Raw genomic sequence first — 20057 nt, 5'->3', positions numbered from 1 at the left:
GTTGGGGGAAGAAAACCCCTCCCCAGAGCCCCAGCAGCTGCTCTCCGCCCCCACAGCTAAACAAGGCCAGAGATCCCAACGTGGCTCCATTCCCCCCCACCCCATTACTTATTCTAGGAGGTGCCTGGCAGCGTAAATCACCCGCCATCTGCTCTGAGGAAAAAAGGCGGGGGGGGAAGAATATTAAAGGCCCAGCTTGAGGGGCTGGCTAGTGCTGCCCCAGGGCCCCCCAGCCCACACCCCTCCCCCCATGCTGCCACTTCACATTCCACCTGCCTGGGGGGCCGGCTTTAATGCTTGCCAGGCCAGGGGGGGGTGCTATTCCTCCAGCCTCTCCTCCAGCTCCTCCTCCCCCCCCCCCCAGCAGTCAGGGGAAAAGCACAGAGGGAGGGGAGCAGGGCAGACGCACACACAACAATCCTGGTTGTGGGGAGAAGGCCAGGCTGTGCTGATGTTTAGTTACACACACACGGGAAGGATACCCCAGCAGGGATCGATCACGGGTGCACCCCGCGCTCTCCTAATGCGGAGGGAGGGGTGGCTTTTCAATCAGCAGCAGCCCAACACTGGGCAAGGGACCGGGCAGGATCTGCCCCTCTGCTTCTTGGCTCAGGAGGGTCCCGGGAAGGGAGGGGAGGATTCATGAACAAACACTTCGCCCCCCGCCTTTTGTTGGCGAAGATGAATATTTGTCTAAGCCGGCTGGCACTGGGCTGCAAGCACCTGAGAGGCGGACAGACCCTCCTGCCCTCAGCATGTCAAATGGGGTGCAATTCATGCACCCCACAGAATGGAAGGGAGGCCTCTGTTCTCAGGCCAAGCTTCCAAGGGGGCACCGAGACAGGGACAGCTGTGCACCCAGCCAGCCCTGCTGTCTGCAGCTACCTCCATTCCCAGCACCAATCTCCTCCCCAGCCCTAGCTTGTCCAGCAGTGGAGACTCCCCCTACACCCGCTTCTCCCCGGCCCCAGCAGTAGCTTCGGTATCACACCAAGACCCTCCCCTTTCCCCCCCATCCAAGAGAGATGCTGAGTTCTGAGAAGCCGTGGGAAAAGCGGCTTAAAAATAACAGCGAACCCCCAAGCGCATCAGATGGAGGCCGCAGAGGAAGAGGTGGGCGTGAAAGAGATGCTGCAACTTCGGCCATCAAGGTTACAGCTGGGGGAGGAGGGAACACTCCTCTGGCCCGGGGGGGGGGGGATGTGTGTGCCCACCTACCCTGCACAGAGCCCTAGATGTGGGCGGGGGGGGGGGAAGAGGATCCCCAATCTAATCCCAGCCTCTGTGGCTTTCATGACCCTCAGTTTCTCCAGCTGTAACAGGGTGCAGGGAAAACTCAATGTGCCCCAACGCAGGGGGGTTGGACCCCCCCCCAAATGCACATGCACCCGATAAACCCACAACCCCAGCGAGCGCCTCATACACACTCCCGGAGAGAGGGGCCAGCTAAGCCCTTTTCTAACAGCAGAGTCCTCTCCCGGGCCCGCCAGTCACGATTCCCCTCCCTCCAGCCACAAAAGATTCCCCCGGAATCAAAGACCCAGCAGTCACGACTCCCAGCCCCCCCCCAATCGAGCATCCAGCCATTCAAACACACAGCGCTCGCCCCCGCCAGCCAAACAAAGGGTCTTCAGTGTGGGAGCATCGCTGCCCGGGAGAGAGGCATCTCGAGAGGGCTCTGAACTAACCAGGCTTTGGGGCACCCCAGAATCCCCTCCACCCCTCTTCTCGTCTCAATGGAGACTGCTCCCTTGTTCTCCAGGAGCGGGGAGGGGAAAGCCTCACAGGTGGGAAATTAACATTTGGAGAAAAGCCTGGACCCCCAGATGGGAGGGGGCTCAGAGAGCCGCCCCCGCACAACTTCCTCGCTCACCCCTAAAGAAACAGGCACTGCTGGGTATCGGCCCCACAGCACACTGGCCTTCCCCTCCCCCACTACCTACAGACCCTCTGCTGATCACCCCTTACCGGCTCAGGTGCAAAGAGAAAGGGGGTGGAGAGGAGCAGCCAATTCCTACACCCACCCCTGTGGGCTTCCACCAGGCAAAATATTGACCATTTCCAGCATATATAGGGTGGGCCAGACTTTGGGGCTAAATCAGAGGGACTCAGAGAAAGCGGGGTTCGTTTCCCCCTCCAAGCTTAGAGGGGTTTTGTCCATGCTCTCTCATCAGAGATCTGAAAGCCATTTATGACCACGATCTTGTGAAACCTCATGAGCATCCCTAGGGCATGGGGGAGGAAGCCAAGGTGGAGAGAGAGAAGGACTCCCCTGTGAGTCAGTGGCAGATAATCCAGATGTCCCAACTACTCTCCACACACACACACCCCTCCCCAAGCCGAGAAGGGAACCCAGGAGTCCTGTCCCCCAGGCTCCCTGCTCTAGCCATTATACAATCCTGCCTCCCTCTTAAACCAGTCATCCCCTCCCCCCCACACCCTCAGTGACAGTCCCCAAGTCTCTCTAGACTCCTCCAGGTCCCCTTGACGTCAGCAGCCACCCAAGGCTCCCTCTCCTTCCTGGCAGAGGGCCTGACTCACACCTTCCTCCTTGCGCACCCCTTCCTGACCCTTGGCTGTTATTAGCCAAGGAAACCGGAGAGCCCGGAGCGAGCGTGAGCTCACCGCCTGTCGGCTCCCAGCAGCACTAAAAATAATCCCTTCCTCTCCGAGCGCAGGGCCAGGAGTTGGGGGGGGGGGCGGGGGGCTGTTAGCCAGGCCTCGGCATCACACACGTCAGCCGGTTCTTGCAAACGCCAAGGAGGGAGGAGCAGGTTTAAACAGAGGTAGCACCGAGACTAGCAAGGAACAGCTCCAGATTCCAACACCCCCGCAGGAGACACCCCATCCCCATCCCCTCTCCCCTGCCCCAGCCCTGCAAGGAAGGGAGTGGAGACAGCCAGACATTTCACTAGCCATGTACCAAAACCCATAGCACCCCCCTTTCTCCTAGCCTGGCAGCCAGTGCCAACCCCTCCCACAGCCCAGCCCTACAACCTGCCCCCCGGCCTTTCCATTCAATGACACCGGCCCAAGTCCTGAACCCAGACAGGGGCTATCGAGCTAACCCAGCCTCTCTCCCCCACCCCATCCCCCTTCCTCCTCCAAGTGCTCCTGTTTGCGAACAGTGGCGCACCGGTCCCTCCCAGGCTCGCTAGTTACCTAACCAACCAATCCCCGACGCCAAATGAACGCCCTCTCCGGGTCCCCCCCCCTCCAAGTAGGGGCAGGGCGGGATGGCTCCCCTCCCCCACACTCCGGCACATTCCTTCGGCCCTCCGTCCTCGCCCCCCCACCAGAAAGCAGGATGCTCCAACATAAACACATCCCGCCCAGCCAGCCTGCTCCAACGCCCACAGCAGGGATGGAAAAGCTCCCACTGAGTTCACTGGCCATTGGAACAAGGCCACTGGCCCTCTCCCTGTCCAACCAGCACCCTTGTTAACACCTCATGGATGGGGCAATATCCCCCCCCACCCCCTCAGGTAAGAGAGGAATGTCTGCACCCAGGATGGGAATGGTGGTGCTCGGTCCCAAGGGATCCTGCCAGTTCCCCCAGGGATTCTGCTGCCCTAGATCCTTTGGGAAGCCAGGAAGGGGCAGAGGAGAACCACCAGCAGCAGGGACCCTGCAGGCTGTTGCCAAGTCAGGGGAGGGAAATCTAATTTACTGTCTCCGAATCCAGCCCTGGAGATACAGGGAGCGCGTCCCTGCCGATTCCCAGAAATGCGGATGACTCACAGAACGTTGCATTCCCTCCTCTCTCCAAGCGCCTGCCCTGATGTAACCTTTGCCTCCCCCCCCACCGCCCAGCAGGGGATGAGAACAGGGTGGGTGCGAGTGGATGGATGGATGGCTCAGCAGGGAGGCACCCTGATACCAGCGCAAGAGGAGACTGGTACTAACGCGGGCTGGGAGGGGGCAGGAAATCAGAGCCTTCCCCCCCCCATGTTATTGGCAAGACTGTCCTCTGCCCTGGTTACTCAAGCGAATACAGCACCCCACGCAGGGCAGAGCCCCCTTCCCACAGGGCAGGGCCCAGCGCCCCACAAAACACAGGCTTGATGCTATGGGTCAGCCCAGTTCAGAGCCAGAGGAGAGAGGCCGGTCCAAACCAAGGGGAAGCGGAGGGGGAAGGAAACAGCCCCTGCCCTCCCCCAAAATAGGCTTAAAAACCTTCTCTCCAGCTGCACACAGCTGGAGCAGGCAGCTGGAACCCTGACGCCGGCTCCCACACTCCACCAGACACTGCCGCTGAGGGATTTTCCATCCAGAGGAAGGAAAAAAAGAGGCGGGGGGAAGGGAGGGCGAAGTACCAAAACACAAAAAACTTCCACCATTGAGAAATAACATTCCTCCTGGCAGAGCCACCTAGTGACCTCAGACCCGGAGCCAGGCCCTGGATCCGCACTGCTGGGCCTTCCAATGGAAGCAGAGATCCCTACCCTCTCTGGCAGGGTCCGGGATGGTGCCCTGCGCCCCAGAGACACCAGGACCCTCTTCCCCAAGACCGGCAGGCAGGCTCAGCTACGCTGGGGTGGAGAAGGTTGCATGCATGGCTGAGGCTGCTGGACAAGGCGCAATACCCCTCCACCCCCCCAGCAGCTCTGCTGAGCAGGAGGGCAGCCCCCCTGGGAAAGAGACATCATCCGACCCCTTGAATGTTGCAATGAGCTTTGGCAGGAAGTTTATCGGCAGCTACCAGGACATCAGCAGTGCCATGGGAATCCAGCCCCTAGCTTGGGGTAAGCACCACGCCTCCTGCCCGGTAGTCATTTCCTTAAGGTACCGAGGGGAAGGCTTAGATGGCATTTTCTCCCCCACCCCCCAGAGGAAGTCTAATAGCAGGGAGATCTGCTGTGCTCCGAGAGCCCTACGCAGGCAGAACCAAGGCGAGAAGCATGAATGAGAGGCGTGGTTTCCTGTCCCCCGCCCCCAGGTGCTGGCTATGCCTCTGTGCTCAGAGAAGGCTTCCTGAGGCAGAGATCCTGTCAACAAACCTAGGGGGGGCATGGAGGGGGGGTCACCACTTCCCAGCCTTGGCGTCCCACTCGTTTCACTGCAGTAGGGAACAGAGACTAGAGGTATGTGAGGCCTTTTCCGGCTCCAGCTTCTGTGAGAGAGAAAGGGAAGGGGGTGCGAGGGTGGGGGAGTGAAGCTTCGACTGGGGACCTGAACTTTGCATCCAAGGTGCATGGGACACAGACTGACCCAGGGGAGCCTACATCTCTGCAATTCAGCGCCTCTAAGGAGCTACCTTCTAACCCCCTCACCACCACCCCCCCACACTTCTGGCGGTCTGCTACCAACAAGCCACAAAGGAGGAATAAACCCTTTCGCTGCGAGGCCTGGAATGCACCAGACTCCATCCTGCAGACACAAGCACGGTAATCAAAGCCAGCCCTGCTCTGGGCAGGTCGGCCAGCTTCCCCCCACCCCTTCCTTAAAGCAGCCACCACTCCCCCATTACCATGTTGGCTGGGCGATCACACAAGTTTTCAAGATGAGACAACGCACGCACACACCAACAACGCAGGAGGACCCCGCCCCAGCCTCTTTGCCGGCTCTGCCCCTGCCCACCCTCCCAGGGCATGAGACAGCAAGCCCCAGCCAGGAATCTTAGCCCGACCCAGGAGGATTCCTGCCCTCTGCCCCTCCCAGGCCTAGAAAGAGGCATTGTGCAGGGAGATTCCTATGCTGCTCTGGGCTCCTACCCAGGCTGCAACTGGAGTAACAGCTCTCCATAGAATGCTAACAGGGAGCGTCTCACGCCCCGTGTGCTCGGCCCCCACCCTGAAAGGGGGGACAATTCTGAGACTATCCCCGAGACAGGTGAGGGGTGGACGGGGAAGGTCTCAACTGACCAGACACCAAACCAAGCTGAGGAACTGGGACCCAAAGCCTTCTGCCAGAACAAACCACGGTGCCACTAGCGTTTCACCAATGCCCCATGCCAACCCAGAAAAACACTCTTGCCCAAAAGCCACGTAGCAGACGGCCTACAGCCCTTTGCCAGAACCCAGGAGTTCACTGGCTAGAGTCACAGGGAAGCCACATCCGAGCGCAGGGGATGGGGTGCTCTGTTGCCACTGCAGGAAGTCAGGGAACCCTCCAACCCCAGAAGCACCCAGCTGGCTTTGCAGCTCAGCGAGCAGCGCGTTAATGGGCCGTACAGAGTCAAGGTTGCCTGCGGGAGGGCCAAGAGCATCCAGGTTGCCAAGGCCATTCCTCGCTCCAAGGTGACTTGAGGGAGAGCTGCGCTGCACAGTGCATGGAGGGGCTCGGTGGCTCCGCCACCCTTCCAGGGGCCTGGTCCTAGAAAAGCACTAGGTGCCCAGCAGCAGAGTCCTGACAGGCAGGGCTGCAAGGAAGCCCTGCAGCCGGCCTCGTGTGTTTTTCCCACCTACTCAGATCCAGAGGAGAGCATTTAAAAAGGTACCAAGCAGGGCTGGGCATTAGCATGTGTTTGCCCAGAGCTTGGGGGATGGAAAGTGGCCCCCAGCACTATGCTGGTGGCTCAGAATTAAACTAGGGACTTAAAAAGTCTTTTAAAAATAAACTCAAGTGCTAGCCAGGGAGGAAGGAGAGAGGTTTTTTGTTTGTTTGTTTTTAAAAAGAGACCGAAAACAAAGAAGCAGGAGCTGCTCAACTTTAAAGCCAGAGGGAGGTGAAGAGGTGAATTCCACACCCAGCTGCAGTCTGCCATTTCCTTCCCTCCCCACCTCCCCCCAGACACACATCAGAGGGTCACCCAGCAATGGGAGGGTTTCCTTGAAGCGCAAGCCAGGGGTAGGGAGAAGAAGAAGGGGAAAAAAAAAAAAAAAAAGACACCCTCCCCCTCTTTGTCTGATTAGCAACCTCTCGCCTTTGGGAGCGCAGCCAGTGATCCTAACCCAGAGACACCTCCTGCCCCCTCCCCAGCCATAAGCTCAAGACCACGGTGCAGACATTCGAAAGCTGCTGCAGCCGGTTTTCCGGAAGGGCCGCTCAGGCCCTGGGAGAAGAGCCCCCCCCGCCGCCACCACCTTCTTATGATCTGAAGGGGCAAACCTCCAACACAAAGCTGTGTCCTGGTAGGATCCGCATATACACAGGCCCTCCTCCCCCCTCCCGCCTGATTCTGCAAACAATAGCAAGAGGCCGTCTTCCCTCACGCAGGAAAGGCAACTGTTAGGGTAGGAATCCTGCTTTTGTCTTTAAATTGGGGGATGGGGAAAATCAGTCCCAAAATACACCCGCTGTGTCGAGAATGGGGACCCCCACATCGCACCTTGAGGTCAGGACCTTGGCCTAGACCCTTCACTGTCCTTTGCCTCGGTTTCCCCTCCCACTGACTGTTTAGGCCAGGGGTTCTCAACCTATTTACCATTGTGGGCCGCACCTGCAGCTCTCTGTGTGGTATGTGGGCCGCATCCACACAATATATACACACACATGACCTGTATGGCCCCTGAGGATGTCACGTGGGTCGCAGCTGGGTGCTGATTGGGCTGCAGGTTAGGAACCCCTGATTTAGGCTGAACTCTTCAGGGCAGGGACTGTCTCTCCCCAAGTGTTTGTGCAGGGCCTGGCTCAGCAGGGCCCTGATTTGGATCATGGCCTTTTCGCAGTACAGTAACAAATCCCTTCACCACAGATACAGGCCTCTAGGTTTCTCTGTTGCGAAATCTCTAGCTTTCAGTACATCCAGGAAGCTGTGGGGGGAGGAGGTCAAATACAAGCCCCCTGCAGAGAAATCTTTGCCCATGTCAACGCACCAATATTTCGGCATCTCACCTGAGTTTCAGTTAAGCTTTCCAGAGCCTGCATCACCGACTGTTCTGGTCTGGATGCCTGAGACTGAAAGAAAAAATAAAAAAGGGGGTGTGTGCGCGCGTGTGGCAAGGGGGTGGATTGCAGGTCACTTTCACTATTTATACACCGAGCTACCGAGCAACCAATGAAATATTCAACTTGCTGGCGTTCCCAGTGCCAGCGACAACCCCCCCCCCCCCCCAGGACAAAAGGGTTTGTGTCGGAGGAAGTGGCATCGATTCTGCTGAGCCAGATCACATTCTAGTCCTTTAATAATAGATGAGACGAGTGTGTGTGTGTTGGGGGTGGGGGGGAGAATAAAAAGGCCATTTACCATCAAGCCAGCTTCCACTGTGGGGACAAGCGTCAGTTTGCTTCCTTCCACGACCCCCAAATCCTGCAGCTTTCCAGAACTGAGACGACTGCAGAAGGGAAAAGACATAGACCGAGAGAAGGACATCAGACTTCGAGCAAAAAGGGACAGTTAACGGAAGGGGGCCTGGTTTGCTTTAGAACCCAACCCGGGTACCCTCCTTAGCTCCCTGGAATCTGAACGGCCTAGGCCGGGGGGGAGATACAGGTTCAGCGGTGGGGTTTTCATTTCCATTTAACACAATGCCCCCCCCAGTTATCTTTACCCCCTGAATCTCATTCCAGCCCCTGCCCCCACAACGTCCAATTGTGTCTGTGTCTCTCCCCCTCCAGTTTATCATGTAAACATTCTTTCCGAGGGGCAGGAGGCAGGGAATGATGCTGCAGTAATCAGTCAAGCAGCCATTGGCACTAACTCGTGCAGTGTCTGTAGCTTTTGTGTCTAACAAAACCTTCCCCATAGGACAGGCAGAATTCAGATGACTGGGGGTGGGGGGCAGGGAGAAGAGGAAACGTTGACCAGTTTGGGGAGGAGGGTAGCATGGGGGGGGAACTAACACCCGCCCCCCCTTTCTTTTTTCAAGTACTGTAATCATAGATGCAAAGGCTCTCTCCCCCACCCCCACCACACACAGCCACCCCCCTCAATTAGACAACAGGCTCGGGTGCTTAATTCACTCAACGCAGCTGCTCCAGCCAGGGGGAGCCAATCAAGAGCAAAAGCCCCCTCATTTTAGTCTCGGAGGTTCCTTTCTCCATTTTGGCTACTGTTTGGAGGGGGCTGGAGGGGAAGGGGGGGTGCCAAAATATCCCACAGAAAGCCCCCCCCCCGCACCTTAAGCATTGACCAGTCTCGGATCTGCAGCAAACCTGGCTCCTGTTAAACAAAGGACTGTCCCACCTCCCAGCCCTGACACGCCAGAATTCAGCTCCCCCAGAGCTCCCCCATCCCCGTCCCTGCCCTCGGCTGCATTTGGGGTTTTGGAAAAGGGGGGGGGGCCGCGTCGTGCCGAGAAAAGGCCGCCTCTGGGATCCCACCTCGGTTCAACCTTTAGAACAAAGGGCACCGCGCCGCGCACTCACTCGTGACTCGGTGCAAGGCGGCGACCGAGCGGGGTGCAGCCAGGAGGGGGCCCCGCACACACACACAGCGCCAGGGGAAAGTTTTGTGGGATCAAAGCCCACGGAGAGGCTCCATTTTAGGTCCAGGGTCCGTATCGCAGAAGCTTCCCCGGGACCCCGCTCAGCCCAGCCGTGCTCGGGGAGCCGACACATCCCATTCAGTGCAGGAGGCTGAGAAATGGGGCCACACACATACACCCGGGGGGGGGGGGGGTGGCAGGAGCCAGGGCTCTGCAATGGAGGCGAAGAGTAAACCCTCCTCTGCCAGTCACTTTAAAGAAGCCAAAGCACCAAGGGGCGGCGGGGAGGGGGGGATCCTTGCTTGCCCCCCCCCCGACACAGACTGGGGAGCCCCTGAGTTGGGTCCCTCGTGGGGTAGTTTAGCCAAGGCGGGGTGGGGGGCTGCCAGACCTACCTTTCTTTATGTAACAGCGCCAGCCTTTCCTTGGGCACTTTAAGCCTCTGTGACAGTCTCCGCTTCAGTCCTTCCACCGTCTCTTCCACGGGGACGGAGAGCTCATAACGGGTCCCGGTGGTGGTGTTGATGTACAGATTCATGGAGGGCTCGTTCGGGACGGCCTCGCAGGCTGGGGCACCCCGGCTGCAGCTCCTGGCGCTGGGCTGCTGGTCCATTCGGTGACCTGGGGGGGGCGGGCAGGGAGGAGCGGTTGGTGTGGCAGGGGGAATCAAGGTCGCGGGGGGGGGGAGGTTTGGGGGACCAAAAAAGGAAGTGGAAGGGAACAAAGGAGCGACCAGAGCGCCTGGTTCTGCTGCGCGCACAGATTCTCACACTCACACACACTCACACACACACACCAGCCGGGGTGGGATCGCCTTCCCGAGTCCTCCCTCGCTCCGGTTTAATATCCAAGGGTCACTCCGGATCCGCGTGGTCCTTCCAGGTCTTCCTCGCGCGGGGTTCTAGAGGGGACTTGGTGCGGGAGGGAAGGGGACCAGCTCTCCCTGAACAACACAGCAGTCTGCCCCTATTTAAACCTCCCTCAAAACCTTAAACCCCCCCCACGTCACTCTCCCATGGGGAATTTCCCTTCCCCCTCCTCGGATGCCTCCTGAGGACGCGGATCTCGCCGGGAGACGCTGCTGGCAGGGAGGGCTCGCTGTGTGTGAAGGAGAGGGTGCTGCCTCCGTGGTGGGGGGGGGTGCGGGAGGAGAAGTGGGGGGGGGCAGAAGAAGCTTTTTCCTTCCTGAATCCCCCCCGCTGGGGCTGAACCCGGCAGCCGCCGCTCCGAGCTCCGCCGGTGTCGCGGTGTGAAAGTAACACACACGCGCGCGCGCGCGCACACACACACACGGTACCAACACACACACACAAAAAGTTATAATGTATCAACGTTCTATAGGGGGGCGGCGCTTATTTCCCCCCTCATTCACTTCTTAGTCCTTGGCGCAGCCTCCAGCCAATCCGGGCGCTCCGAACGTTGAGACAGGCAACCCGGGGCCAATCGCAGCCGGCCCGGTGCTCCCCCACGTGGAAGGCTGACTCCACCCTCCCTTTCAGACCTCTCCCCCCCCACCCCAGCCACCCCACTTCCCCCCCTCCCCTCCCCTCCCCTCCCCTCCCCCTACGCCTTTGCCTAGCAGATCCTGACCCACTGGAAACAGGAGGGTTGGCTGGTGCCTGGCTAGATTCCTCGCCCCCTCCCTCTCCAAGCCAGCCCCCCCCTTTTTAAAAAAGCCATTCATAATATATTAGCTTCACAACAAAGGGCTACGCAGAGAAGCCTCGACTCAGCTGCTCCCTGGGCTTGGGAAAGGGGGGGGGGGAGATTTACACGCGCGCTCAGAGGCCAGGTCTGCGGGCTGGTCTCCGTCCCGGCGTGGGACGAGACGCCCCCCACCCACACAGAGCGATTGCACCTTGCAGCTGCTTCTTCCTTGTCTCTGCGGGGGCTGCTCGGGAAAGGCGAGGAATGACCCGAGCCTGCGCAGCCCAGCCATTGTTCTAAGGCGCGGGGAGGGTATTTACAAGATGGAAGGAAATCCTTCGCCCCCCCACCCCCGGAGATAACTCGGAGGAAGGTGGTCGCGGCAGAACACGCCAAGGGTGCAGCTTATGCCAAACAATGGCTGAGCTGCGGCGGTGGGGTGAACGCGGGCCGGGGGTGTAAAAAGCCCCGCTTTGCCGCGGAGGCCTGACTGGGAAAGAGGGTTACCCTTGTCCTCAAGCCGGGCGGGAGCTCTGGGGACGTCTATACACACCTCCCCCCCCCCGGGGCTGACCCAGTCCGGCTAGGAGCTGGGGGGAAACGTGGACGCACTTTGCAGCGGCTTTCGCATAAGCCGGAGTGAGCTGAGGTCACGGAGAGAACAAGTTAAGACAGACAGACAGACAGACACCGACGTGAGGGGGCCGGGCGATGGGGAAACATCCAAATGTTACAAAATCCAGATGCGGACTGAGCAAACCCCAGACTCAGATGCAATCCTCCTTGGGCAAATTCCGGTTCCAGGCAACTTCAGGGTTTTCTGGGGACAAGGGCCGGGTTAGATTTCGGGCCCCCCCGCTTCCCCCTAAAGGCCGGAGGTATGGCTCGGTGTTATAGGGGGGGGTATTAGCAGCAGCCAGAGACGCTGCAGAATGAGTCAGCAAAGCAAGGGCGCCCTCTGCCGGGCGAGCCGGCCTGGAGTGTGGGAAACCCACAGGGACAGTCAGTGCAATGGGAATAGTGTGTCCTCTGTGCAGACGGGAACGGTCGAGCCACTTAGAAACACACACACTCCCAGCGCCACCCGACATAAACGCAAAGATACCTGGCAAGCTGCTCCTTTGGCGGTTAAGACGGGCGTTGGCACCAAAAATCGCCTAAGCCCGATTAGATCCTGTGTGTAAACAGCCTGGCTACCGAGGGGGAGGTTAGTGAGCCAGCCAGATCCGCGTGTAGGGCCAGAAACGTTGCAAGGAGCGCACCTTAAGCCCTTTCTGGCACCTGAGGGCAGCCGGCTGGGTTCTTCTGGACAATGGGGGTCATAAAAGATCACACAAGGGAGCCGAATTGCTGGGAAACGTGCCCCCCTCCCCCGGGTGGGTGCTGAGCACTTGAAATATCCGGCCTGAAATAAGTAGCCTTAACTCCTGTCCTAGTCTGGGAAGGAGACAGGATTTATTTCTGATGTTAAACAAAACCAAGCCACACGAGAGCCCCCCCAAGAGCTGGAGTCACCCCCTCGTGACTAGTCTCTGATCTCTTTCTTCCACACAGGGTGTCTCCCATTCTCCCCGAGGCACTGGATTTGAAACTAGATTTAAAAAAAAAAATCACCTACAAACTCTCTCAGGGCTTTGTCAGGAAACTTTAAAAAACAAGACCACCCAACCCTGCCAAGTCTCTCAATGACATATGCCTTGTTCGATTAAAGCAGAACTGCCAACGAAAAGTAAGTCCAATCGACTCAGGCTGGCTCCGGTTTCGTTGAAATCAGAAATAAACTTTTTTTTTTTGAGAGGGGGGAGCCCTAAGAAACGATTACAAATAGGATCTGGCCGTTGTAGGATTCCTGGAAGGTTTCCCCAGAATGGGGCAAGGGAGTTTTCATCCTCAGTTTAATTCGCCAAGGAGTCGATAGATGCAGATCAGACTGTGGTGTGAACCAGGAGCAGCTCAAGTGGATCTATATCGGCAGAGAGGTCAGAATCGGACCCAGCGAAGCTCTCCCCTACAATCCGCCCCCATTCCTTAAAAGGCACTGAGACCCACGTTAAAAAAAAATGGATTTTTGTGAGTTGTCTTTAAAAGAGCAAAAAAGAAACCAGCCGGAATCTTGTGTGGTGCCTAGCCGGGTTCCTCGGGGAGCTTCCTCAGTCGCTGGCTTGGTAGAAATCAAACCCCCTTTCTAGAGAGAGCCTTGAAATCCTGTCCCCCCAGGGAGAGCACAAACTGACTTACCAGGTCCAGCGAATCCTTCCCCTTCGCCTCCTTTACACTGCGCGCAGCCGGAACGGCTCGGGCCCCCAAAAAGAAACTATATCCCGGTAAAGCACGTGATCCAATCCGGCTCCGAATCGTCCCCCAAGGCAAATAAATCCGGGGCTAGTCCAGAGCTCGCACAACAAGGGGAAAATCCAGCTCCCTTCCCAGCCTAGGTCTCGGGCTTTTGACGCCGCTCTGGGGGAGGGCAGCCTTAGTCTTTAGCGTTGGGGAGGCGCTGGAGAAGTTTTATTCCTCTCCCCCCTGCGCGCACTCTCGCCTGGGTGGAGCCCGAGCGAGGAGCAGCAGCCAGCCTCGGAAAGCCTCCCAGCCTTGCCGAGTCAGCAGTGAGCTTGGAGGTGACGCAACTCCCACACCTGCCCCGCAGCGCCGGAGCGCGCCAGCCCCTCTCCAGTAACTCTTTCACAACCCGCGCGGCCCCTGCGGTTCCCCGTTCCGCCTTCCAGTAAAGCGCCGCCGCTGCTGGCTCGCAGCTCGCCTCCTTGCTACCCACGCCGCAGGGGCGGCCGGCGGGCCCCGGTGCTAGGCGCTGTACATAAACCGAGCGGAGAGGATTCGCCCTGAAACGTGTATCAGCTGAATAGAGACGAAGGAGGATCAGGGGAAACTGAGGCACAGAGCGGGGAAGTGACTTGCCTGTGGTCTCACAGGCACAGAGTGGCAGAGGTAGGAGCTGACCAGGGGTCTCCCGGCTCAGTGCCTTAAAAGAGGCCCATCCCACAGCCAGGGGTTCTCAACCTGTTTACCATTATGAGCCGAATAGGCATCCACACACTATCTCAATGGTTCTCAAACTTTTGTACTGGTGACCCCTTTCACGCAGCAAGCCTCTGAGTCCGACCCCCCCCCCCAATAAATTAAAAACACTTTTTGATACATTTAACACCATTATAAATGGTGAGGGCAGAGCGGGGTTTGGGGTGGAAGTTGACAGCTTGCGACCCCCCCCCCCATGTAGTAACCCCTGCACTATATTATATATATACATATGACCTGTATGGCCCTGAGGAGGTCACAGAGGCCGGCCGCAGCTGTGTGCGGATTGGGCTGCAAGCAGCCCACGGCCGTGGGATGAGAACCCTGCTACAGCTCTTTCAGTTTCCCGCTTTCTCATCATAACTTACCTTTAAAGGGACAGTCAGCTCAGCTAGGGCAGGGGAAAAAAGACCTTTCCTGGCTCTAAGGCCAGTAGAAGTGTTGCTACGTTTGGTCTGGCTAATAAAGCAAAGCAGGTGTTAGATCAAAGCCCACACACACGTCTATGCCCTACGACCTGAGACCCGCTGCAGCTTTGGGGAACAGACAGGGGCTGGCACTTTCAGAGGCCTCACCCACTCATCTCCTTGCTGAAGGAGGCATAGAGCTTCACAGTGTGCCCCCACCCTCTTTTTGGCAGTGATCAGCTGTGAAATAGTTCACAGCCTTGCCCTGGAAATGGTCACTGTCAGATTTCAGGGCTCATGCCCCTTGGGATGGCATGAGGTAGTCCACCCTTCTCCTAGGACTCAGGAGACATCTCCATCTGGGTTACACGCAGTTCTTGTATTGAAGAGTTTTCTCTGTAACCATAAGGGCTAGGGACTTGTTATTTTTATTTTAATAAAGGCCCAGATTCTGGAGCACTAGCTGGCAGAAGCTAGGAGAAAGTAGCATTGCCCCAAACAATCACCTAGCCCTAGTGCAGGTGACCCAGAAAGTGAAACTGACTAGAAACAAACATGAAACTGACTAGCCTGGCTTTATGATGCCCTAAGTGAAATGCAAAAGTAAACAAACCGCAGCACTAGGGGAAAGCAAATCAGATTGTGAAATATATTTAAGGCTGAAGAATCTAACATCCTGTGCTAATGTAAGTCGTATTGAATTACACCTTGTAGCCCAAGTCATGGCCTGGGACCGCAGTGTGCGAGGCACTGTACAAACACAGAACAAAGAGATGGTCCCTGCCCCTCAGAGCCTAAGGGACAGGAGTGGATACAGACAGGGGAGCACAAGAAAACAAAAACCGTTGCTTTGGGATTTTTTTTAATCTGATTTTAACATTATCCTGTCCCTTTAGTACAAGGCTCCCTACCTACGATGGCTAATGCGGGGACGGGGAGCGGACTCATCTTAAATGAGGCAATCTCACATTGCCGTGGAGATAGGAGGCTGAAAGCAGCGTTTCTGCCTGGAGCAGGGGAGAGTTTACCTGCATGGGCCTGCAGCATCCCTTTGTGCAGCCCTTAAAAACTGGTGTCCTGGCAAACGGACCTTAGGAGACGGTTGTTTGCAGCATTGTTGTAGCTGTGTTAGTCCTGGGATATTAGAGAGACAAGGTGGGGGAGGGAATATCTTTGATTAGACCAACTTCTGAGTTGAGCTTTCCAGCTCCACTGAGCTCTTCTGCAGGCCTGGGAAAGGCACCCAGAGTCTGTGTCCCAGCTCCAGGTCACGGCTGGCCTCTGCCCCTTTTCTGTCCGCCCACCCCCCCAAAAAAACCCTGGTGTGTCTGCCTAAAGGATGCCAAGCAGCTGGGGCAGGGGATTTGTGAGGGCAGGGGCAAGGAATCCCGGGCCAGACGGAGCAGAATGCATTTTCCCTACAGCGCCGTCCACAACCCAGATTTCCCAGAGGCTCTCAGATGCCTCCCCCACCCCCACAGGATCTCTGGATTTCCCCTGTGAAAGCGGTAAACTGGGGCAGCGCAGGGTTGGGGGGAGGGGAAGCTGTCTGTTCTATCTGTAAATGGTAGGTGCTCCTAGGTTACTAGGGATGGAGAATCGGGTCCTTTGTCCACAGAAGAGCAGTTCTCAAGATCCCCCACATCCACAGACTCTCCCAGCCTCCCAATATGCCCATTTCTGCATTCTAGTGTCAGGATTTCTCAAGTGCTCCCCCACTTCCATTGTTCTCAGTAGGAGAGGTAGGGACAGGGGGAGATTGTCTATTGTTCTCAATGGGGGAGGGGATTCTCCATAATTTTTGGTAGGCGCTTCTGAGTGCTCGGTGCTGATGGAAACCTGGCACCTGAACCCATCTCTCTTGGGGGCCTCATGTAGACTCCCCCAGGATAATAGGGGATGAGGTTACCCACCTTCCTCCCACTAATACCTTAGACAGCTGGAATCAATTGTAGGTTAGCAGGTGCCAAGGCAAAGCCTGGGGCGTGGGAGCCCTAAGATATAGCCTCAGACAAAGTCTAGAAGTTCAGTGTGAGGGAGAATTGGGGGGCGGCATTTGCTTTGGGAATCTTCCTCTGGTCTTGTGCCCCCTCTGGGTGTTGCGTTTTCCAGCTTTTCTCTGCAGCCACAAGGGTGAGAGACTTTGCTCTTTTCTTTTTTTAACTAGGAACTGAGCTTCTCCCATCACCCCATGACTCCAGAAGCTGGGGCTTTAGGAAAAACCCAGAGACTACAGCCTGACGCAAGAGGTGACAGCAGGGAGAAGCCAGGATTCCCATCAACCCAGGGTTTTGTGTGTTTAGTTGATTGCGTTGCTCTGGGAATCCTCATTAACGAATAAAGACAGACTGGGGCATATTGCCTGTACTGTGTCAGAGGCGTTCGAGGGGGAAGTTCTTCAACCTGCCTATGGCTGAGGAGCTTTGGGAGAGAGAGACTCTCAGAGGAGCAAATGCCGACAGAGATCCCGTTGGCGGCTGCACGAAAGCCGCCTGCAATCTGATTATTTGACCCCGGCCAGGGATTACTCCCATCTGCAGCGCGCTGGCCACACGAAGCCAGCAGATTATGCAACCCCCTTCGCCAGAATCCATGGGGCTGAGCTCGCAGTGGGGAGTGGGTGCCCCCCACAGCACCCCCAAGCACTTCGAGCACTTCCCAGAGCGCCCCAGTATGTCTCTGGGGCATGGTCTCTTAAGGAGTTCTCCTGGCACAAAGGTCCCCGATTGTATGATCTTTAAAGAGTCTGTTTGGGCTGGGAGTTCCTCTGACACTCCCATATCTTTAGGGGGTGCCTGAGAACCCAGCCCCCTGAAGGGGGGCGGGGTGGAATCCCAGCGCTCACTGTTTTGGGGAGGGTCCCATAAATGGTAGGGCATCCAAGCTCTTTTGTTTTGAAAGAGCTAATCCTGGCTGATCTCAGCCTTGCCAACCCTGGTGATTTGATCAGGCATCTCGATGTATTTCCCTGAAGCCCCAACTCTAGGAGTCAGGGGGTGAGGGGGGAATCAAGGTTTCATTAAAAAAACAGCAACCCACAGAACCAGTTTCTAGCCCTCTTGGCTGCAGAGAAACGCTGGGAAACATGACCTGAGGGCAACACGCCATGTGCTGAACCCAGAAGGCAATGGCGGGGAAAAACCCCAAGGTCAGTTAGTTAAAAAACCCTCCTGATTCTTAAGTCAAATCACATTATTTGGTCAGGCCCAGTTCTGGGCGTTGGCGATGCAGCTGATGTGCAAAGGGGCCAGTCTCACTGTGCTGGCGTCAGACTAGCCCCAGGGTGGGTACAGAGAGGGCACCAGCAGGGCAAGCGCTGTCTCACACACACCTGGTGGGGCATCCCCCGCTCTGCAGCTGGACACAGGGCCTGTTCCCAAGCTCATGAAGTTGCTAGGAGTTTTTCCCTGGGCTCTGCACCAGGCCCACAGCCAGCCAGGTTCAGTTCCCAGACGAGGCCCCTGGAGAGACAGGAATGAGGGATTGTGGGGGACGGTCTCACCTCTGGGTCCCCGGGGTGGGGGTGCCCGGTGGGGCGAAGTCAGGGACATGTGAGAGCAGCCAATCCAACACTGGCCCGAATTTCTGTCCCACAGTCATCATTGCAACCCCTCCCCCTTTGAGCCCCTTTAAGGTACTTGCTGTTGGGTCTCATTGCCAACTCCTTAGTCACAGGGGGGAGAAATTACTCTGGTGAGTAGCCCCATTGCAATGCCCTGCGCGACTCAATAGCTCCCATGAGTAACAGGCTGGCAATCTAGGCGCCCACACAGGCCTCTGCTGCCCCGAATCAAATCCTGCCCCAGGCCCCTTCCCTGCCCCAGTAAGCAGTGCCCCCTGGCAGGCCCTGACAGTGGGATGGGGGGTTTATAGCTGCCGTGGGACAGACCAACCATCCCCACTGCCCTGGCTCTCGCGTGCAACGTTTCCATGGCTGTCAACACCTGTTTGCGTCCGTGGAAATGGCCAGTGTGTTTCCTTGATGTTGGTACCAGGTTTTGGTGGTTCCTAGCAGCGGGACTGGCCTTCCAAGGCCGGCAGTCCCTGTGTTCAGGACCTCCCGCGGGTCCAGAACAGCCAGGGCAGTGCCAGGCCAGGGGGCGTTAAGGGGCTCGACAGGACGGGTGACCCCACAGTGACACCCCCAGCACCTGGCTGTGCAGAGGGCACAGAGCCCCCCATGCCCGGGCAGGGTATTTCCCAGGGCTCTGCACCCCGCCCGTCTGCAGGTGAATTGAGGTCAGGGTCAGGGAGGAACTGGAAGTGAAGTCACTGAGTCAGGATGAATCAACAAGCTAGGGGCTGAAAACAACCCGCAGGCAGAGTGGACGGGGCGGGGGGTCAGAACCCTAACAAAAGTCTACCCCCAACAAGGGGGCTCTGTCCTGAAACACCCGCCACCCCCTGCTCCTTCCCACAGGCAGTTCCCAGATGCCAGGGGATGGGGATCATACCTCCATCCAGGTGACCGTGGCTGAAAGCCAGGAGCCCCCTCCTGACGACTAGCTCCCGTGGACCGGCCTGGCAGAGGGGGTGTCCCAGGCATGGAGTGACAGAGAGCCAGGGCACTGTATTTGAAGAGGAGAGATCGGGGTCAGATGCCCCCAGCAGTACCCGTGCCCCCCGAATGCTGCCCGAGCCGAACTCTCCCTCTCTCAGTCTTTCTCCCGGGGCAGGTGGGGGTGGGCTGTGAATGGGGTGTGAGGAGGTTCTCAGAATGAAGAATATCTGGCCTCAGACCCCAGCAGCTGCTCCCGCCCCGCACCCCGCCCTGGGCACTCACAGCCAGCGGGAGCTTGGGACGCAGGTAGGCACTTGGGAAAGCCGTGGGTGGCGAGTGAGCAGGAGCTGCCAATTCCCAGCCGAGCGAGCGTGGCTGGGCCTGGGGTACCGGGGTGGGAGACGATCATTCACCTTCAAACCTGGAGTCTTTGGGGGCGGAGGGAGCTGGGAAGGCAGCAGGGGTGCCCCACCCCTTCGGGTCCACTGTCTTCAATGGACAGAACCCCATCCCCTCCCACAGGCTCTGGATCCAGCCCGCAGTCCCGGAGGGAAGGGGTGGGCATCTTACGCCTCCCTCTGGAGTGGAGCTCAGCCCCCTTTGGCTAGTGGGGGGGCAGCCATGTGTATAATTGGGGGGGTCTGCTCCCCCTCCCATGGTTGGGGCACCTGGCTCTGTTTGACCCATGGAGGGAGCACCACCCCGCCCTGCCCAGAATAGGGTCTGATGTCACCCCCGCCTCCAGGGACGGCTGAGCCTCCCCCAGGCGCTGCAAGGAACCCCGGGGGCAGGAGCTGGGAGGTATTTTTAGCTCTTCCCTGGTTTGTGTGTCAATTCCCTGCATGGCCGGGATGATGCAGCTCGCGGGAGGGACCCTGGGCTGTGACGTCCCAGAGCCAGTATCTGGGGAGCCGGGTTGGGCTCCCCAGGCTGAGTCACCATAGCGACTCCCTGCCACCGTGGGCTGGGGCGCAGGGCTGCTTGTCACCGCTCCCTCGAGCGGCCGGGGAAGGAAGACGCCAGAGCCAGGCTGGCCGGAGAGCTCGGGGGTGAGCGGGTGCGGCTGACACCAGTTCCTGGTTCTGTGCCCCATACAATGAATCTCAGGCCCGATCTACAGCCCTTCCCCACCCCCACCCCCACCCCAGGCCTGGCCCC

The 20057-nt window shown here is 58.0% G+C and overlaps 1 protein-coding gene across 3 annotated transcripts in view; it reads right to left on the bottom strand.

Annotated features, from left to right (window-relative positions):
• The window catches only part of MIDN (midnolin), a 31803-nt gene extending 18258 nt beyond the window's left edge, over window positions 1–13545 (bottom strand). The window contains exons 1-4 of one of the 3 annotated variants that reach the window (XM_084614406.1): window positions 13194–13545; window positions 9704–9929; window positions 8129–8216; window positions 7777–7839 (exon numbers count right to left, since the gene is read on the bottom strand). In XM_084614406.1, coding sequence (XP_084470532.1) covers window positions 7777–7839; window positions 8129–8216; window positions 9704–9921 — 369 coding nt within the window. In that variant the 5' untranslated portion in view covers window positions 9922–9929; window positions 13194–13545. Of the gene's footprint in view, window positions 1–7776; window positions 7840–8128; window positions 8217–9703; window positions 9930–10094; window positions 10439–13193 lie in introns of those variants that run through there. The other 2 variants (XM_084614407.1, XM_084614405.1) reach the window with 2 other exon arrangements.
• Window positions 13546–20057: the final 6512 nt, after the last annotated feature.

The sequence above is a fragment of the Lepidochelys olivacea genome (genome assembly GCF_965140295.1).
Source record: "Lepidochelys olivacea isolate rLepOli2 genome assembly, chromosome: 25".
NCBI lineage: Eukaryota > Metazoa > Chordata > Testudines > Cheloniidae > Lepidochelys > Lepidochelys olivacea.
This window is presented reverse-complemented; position numbering and strand designations above follow the sequence as displayed.